Source organism: Habropoda laboriosa, unplaced genomic scaffold (genome assembly GCF_001263275.1).
Source record: "Habropoda laboriosa isolate 0110345459 unplaced genomic scaffold, ASM126327v1 scaffold291, whole genome shotgun sequence".
Taxonomy (NCBI): Eukaryota; Metazoa; Arthropoda; class Insecta; order Hymenoptera; family Apidae; genus Habropoda; species Habropoda laboriosa.
In genome coordinates, this window is record NW_017100515.1 from 505,248 (window position 1) to 509,841 (window position 4,594).

The 4,594-nt window shown below is 31.0% G+C and overlaps 1 protein-coding gene across 1 annotated transcript in view; it reads right to left on the reverse strand.

Annotated features, from left to right (window-relative positions):
• The window catches only part of LOC108576486 (anoctamin-1-like), a 4,902-nt gene extending 308 nt beyond the window's left edge, over window positions 1-4,594 (reverse strand). The window contains 9 exon segments of the mRNA XM_017939496.1: window positions 2-90; window positions 177-464; window positions 542-1,156; window positions 1,238-1,435; window positions 1,526-1,758; window positions 1,835-2,228; window positions 3,518-3,997; window positions 4,058-4,183; window positions 4,277-4,594. Of these exon segments, the coding sequence (XP_017794985.1) occupies window positions 2-90; window positions 177-464; window positions 542-1,156; window positions 1,238-1,435; window positions 1,526-1,758; window positions 1,835-2,228; window positions 3,518-3,997; window positions 4,058-4,183; window positions 4,277-4,594 (2,741 nt within the window).

The following is a 4,594-nucleotide window of genomic DNA, read 5'->3' on the forward strand; positions in this document are numbered from 1 at the left end:
ATATGCTTCACGTCGAATTTTGTCCCGCAATTTTGAATTCATATCGGGAATGCACCATCTCACAAGTATCATCACAAGAGCAACAACATTCTGAAAAGTTAAATTTTGTTAATTGTTAAATTTTCTTTTTACTTTTTATTTTTAGATCTAATATTATATCGACAATGTGACAATACCTCAAATACAACAATAAAGGTTAGTCTTGCTGCAAGTACATGCCAAAACATTATTGTATACTGATATTTATTTGGCGAATCTGGCGGTTCTCTATAATCTGGATATCTACATATTTCAACCTGTTCATAATTAGGTATAGGAACCGGTTTGGTACCATTTTTTAAATCAGTAGTATTAAACTTCGAAAGAGAGTGTTCTAAAAATCCTTCTAGAGAATAATTATCAGAAACAGTCATTTGATAAACTAATCTTGGTATAAAGTTTGAAGTAAAAGCTATAATGAATGCCTAAAAAATGTAAATTATAAATATACCCAACATTGTATTGCTTAAATGAAATACTTTTTTTAAACATTCAAACTTACATTAGTTATAACAGATAACTTGGAAATGGAATCAAGAATGCGGTACCATATGCCTATATTTATAACGCGTTGTCCAACTGGCCTTCTATACATTTTTAATAGTTTTTTTGCATCTAATCGCATTTCAAGAACATTATTCAATAATGCAAAAAATGGTGCTAACGGAAATGCAGCAACAAAAATAGTAACAAATCCATATTGTAGCACTGTAACGAATAAAATACATTCCACTAATTTATAATCCTTAACCCACTGAAGATATTTCCTAGTAGTAACTTTCTTTTGTCCATTTGGGGTTTTCATTCCAACATGTACTTTTAAAGTATTTAACCATTTATAAAATAGCGGAAACAACATTTCCAATATCGTAGTCATAGCTTGTTTGCCAATCATAATAATGCTTAACTGTATACACAATTCCATAAGGCAACCACCAGGACCACATTCCTCTTGTCGATATTGAAAAAAGCGATTATATTGACTTGGATAACCGACAAATTTTCCCTTAAAGAATGCTATATAAAATATAGAACCATAATAGTTAACAAATTCAAGTAGGTATATTTTTAATGTTAAACTATCATCAAATTCAGTTTGAGTTCGAAGAAGTTCAATCTGCAAAAACAAAAAAAAATGTATTACAAACAAAACCACAAAGAAACTTTGTTATAACATAAATATTTTCGTTATAAGTACCTCTGTTAAATATTCAGCTAACCAAACATAAACCCAGTTAAATACCATAATGCAGCACAAATTAATACTGGCTGCAGTGGCTGTTGTAAACAATATCGCATAACTTGTTACCATGGGATGTCCATAAACACTTAATGCAATTAAAACAGACATTCTATACAGAACAACTGCCAACACAGCAGCCATTTCTGTTGCAACCTACGATATAAAGTATAAATAAACAACAGTTTCTTGTTAAAAAAGAATGTAGCAATTAAAACTATTTTTATTTGTATAATATTAACAAACCAGCAATATAATGACGGAAAAGCTAAGAATCTTAACTGGAACTTTCATTTTCCAAAATGGAACTCTTGGTTCTTCTGTATTTGTAACAATATTTAATGACTTCTTTTTTATGTGTGCTAAACGTGCTAAGTACTGAGGCCGAGGGTGTTCCTCTTGAGCATCTAAACCAGTCAAGTCCCATTTGTGAGTTATTTCTGCTGAATACCTCTTCCATAATTCCAAAAACAATGTAGCTAATAAGAAATAAAAAGAATAAGAACTGTAATTCAATGATACCTCAATAAATATTAAAATAACACTATAACATACCCCATAATGACATAAATACAGAAAAAAACACGGTAGATGGGTTATCGAACAAATACGTAATTCTTGCGTGTAAGCAAGTTTCTTTCAGATTCCAATATCCACAAAAATGATCACATAAGGGACACATTTCAATGGTACCATTACCATTACACACATCTTCGCTCGGTTCGTTAGAATATAAAGTTGCGCAACTATATATAAAACATAAAAGACCAACGATGCTAGCAGGTATTAACATATGCGTATAGAATCCAAGCCAAGCAAAGTAAAGTCCAATTTTTACACCAAAATACTCTTTAATATAATCTAAAGGTTGATAGTGAAGACATTTTCTCAGACTGGCCCATTCATTATACAGAAGATATCGCATAGAATCTGGCGATTGCAAATCACCCTAAAAATAAAAATAAAAAATCATTGTATTCTAAATAAATTGTATACACGTAAATTTAAAATCTACGATTATTTTATTGTTAAATGTTTAGATATACATTTATTCAGAGAAATAAAAAGTAAGACAAAAGAATATAAAATACCGTTGTCTTAATGATATACTTTAACCGTTATTTTATAATTGAGATGAGTTCAATCATCTTCGAGAACTATTATGGGGGTGCGTTAACGGTACGTTCGTTGATCGTACAGGTATAAGGGGTGGGTAAATATTAAGAAAGTGCAGGTATAATACAGTGCCCGGCCTCCGAAGGCGCGAGCTTATTGTAATACCTGAATCAGTTTCTTTAAAGACAAAAAATTGCAGGTACATTTTATGGTACTCCTTACCTTTACGTGCAATAAAATGCGGCACCTTAACGGAACTTTTTTTTCAATATATAGGAGACAGTATTATTTTGTAAGCTTTAAACTACTTGGTTCTAAAAATACTTTTTTGAATTTCAATAAATTTCAGAAAAATCTAAGTATAAACAAATAATTTTTGGCATTATGATATAATATGCAAATTAAACATTCACAAAGTATAAAGATAAAAATTTTATGATATTTTTGGAATGTTAAACAATTCATGGAGTATCAAAAGACTCAATGAAATAATACAGAAATAAATTTATATTGTGGGTAACATAATTGTTAAAAATTTTACTTTTGTCAGAACTTCAATACTCATAAAATTAAACAGTTTAAAGGGAGATTAAATGCCCAACTGTAATTTTATTGTCCTGCGTGTTTATGCGTTGAACCCATCGACAAAAGGGCAATAAAAGGCCAGGTGGCCGTATTGAACACCTATACCTGACCGCTCCGCCTGATAACTGTACCTTATCTATCTGAATAAATACACAAAACCGGATTAGGGCAAGACGTGAAAATCCCATAACCCGTTTTATGTTCGATATAAAGTCAAGTAGGGTGGTTATATTCAAAGACGTAAGGCTCGTCTTTGTCAAATTATTATGGGTCCTCCTACAAAAATTACTGAATAGATAATTGGCTGTTTGGAAGGTGCGAGCAGAGGTATGTAGTGGGCAAGTGAAAAACAATAGCGCTTCTCGATATTACGGTACGTCAGACATACCTACTTCTTAACAACTGCAATTAAGTTTTTGAGGGATGTACAAGTATACATACAACTTAAATGGAAATGGAAATAAAGATGTTTAACATAGCAATGCTATTTGTGAAATTTAAAAACAGTTGAAAAAAAAATTTTTAAATGTAGCTTACATCGTGAAGAGGATATGTGGCCACGTATGCACTCCCCGAAATCAATCTTTCTATTCCAAATGCAAAATCGTCGTTATTGGATTCGGTAAATCTGGTTCTATCTAAAATAAATTGTACAATTCTGGCACGCGTTGCGGCAGTAAAAAAATTTGGTGAATCTAGATCAAACAAGTATTCCTTATCACGACTATAAACTGCCGTAAAATTTTGTTTCAAATTAGGAAATATTGTTTGATCTACGTAATATTTCTGTATAATTCTCTTGAAGAACGAATTAACTTCCTTGATTAATGTGTTACTATGGTTTTCAGGAATTTTCATGCCAGGTAATTCCTTCATTGGCAGTCTAAGTTTCAATATTTCAGCATACCGTCTTAATACTTCTCGAGGTGCATGTATCTTTATGAATTGTAGACCATTTGGTTCTGCTTGTTCATATTCCAATTGTAAACCTTCTTTCTCCAAATTCTTTTCAAATATCTAAAAATTATAAACGTGTTAAACAAAAAAAGAAAATCATTTGTTTATAAGTTTACTTACACGTCTGAATTCAGTACACTGATATGATTGAGCTTCTACATTAAGTTCATCCCAGACAAGTACAAAATCAATTGTACGAATTTCATCACGAAAGTATAAACTAAATGCAGTTCCAGACTTTGAAACCTGCAAAAAAGGAAAATTAATATTTGTGTATGTAATGTTTAAATTTTAAGTACAATCTTTGAAATACTTATATGATTATAAATTTGGATTTACCGATCTTGAACTTCTATCATTTCTTAAATCTGTACAACTACCATCAATACCTCTTTCATTGGTATCAGTATAAAGAGTTGATAAATCATCATTATGTGATTGTTGAATATCTTCCATGGAGATTGCACTATGCATACTATTTAAACTGCTCATATTTGCAGCATCATTTAACGAAGTATTAAGAACACTTTGATATAAAGTGTGTACAGATCCTATGTTCAAATCACTTTGTAGCGATTGGTAAAGACTTACTTCAGACGTATTATTTTTACTGTTTTGTATCCATGGTACAGAAGCCTCTTCATCATCCTCTTTCAT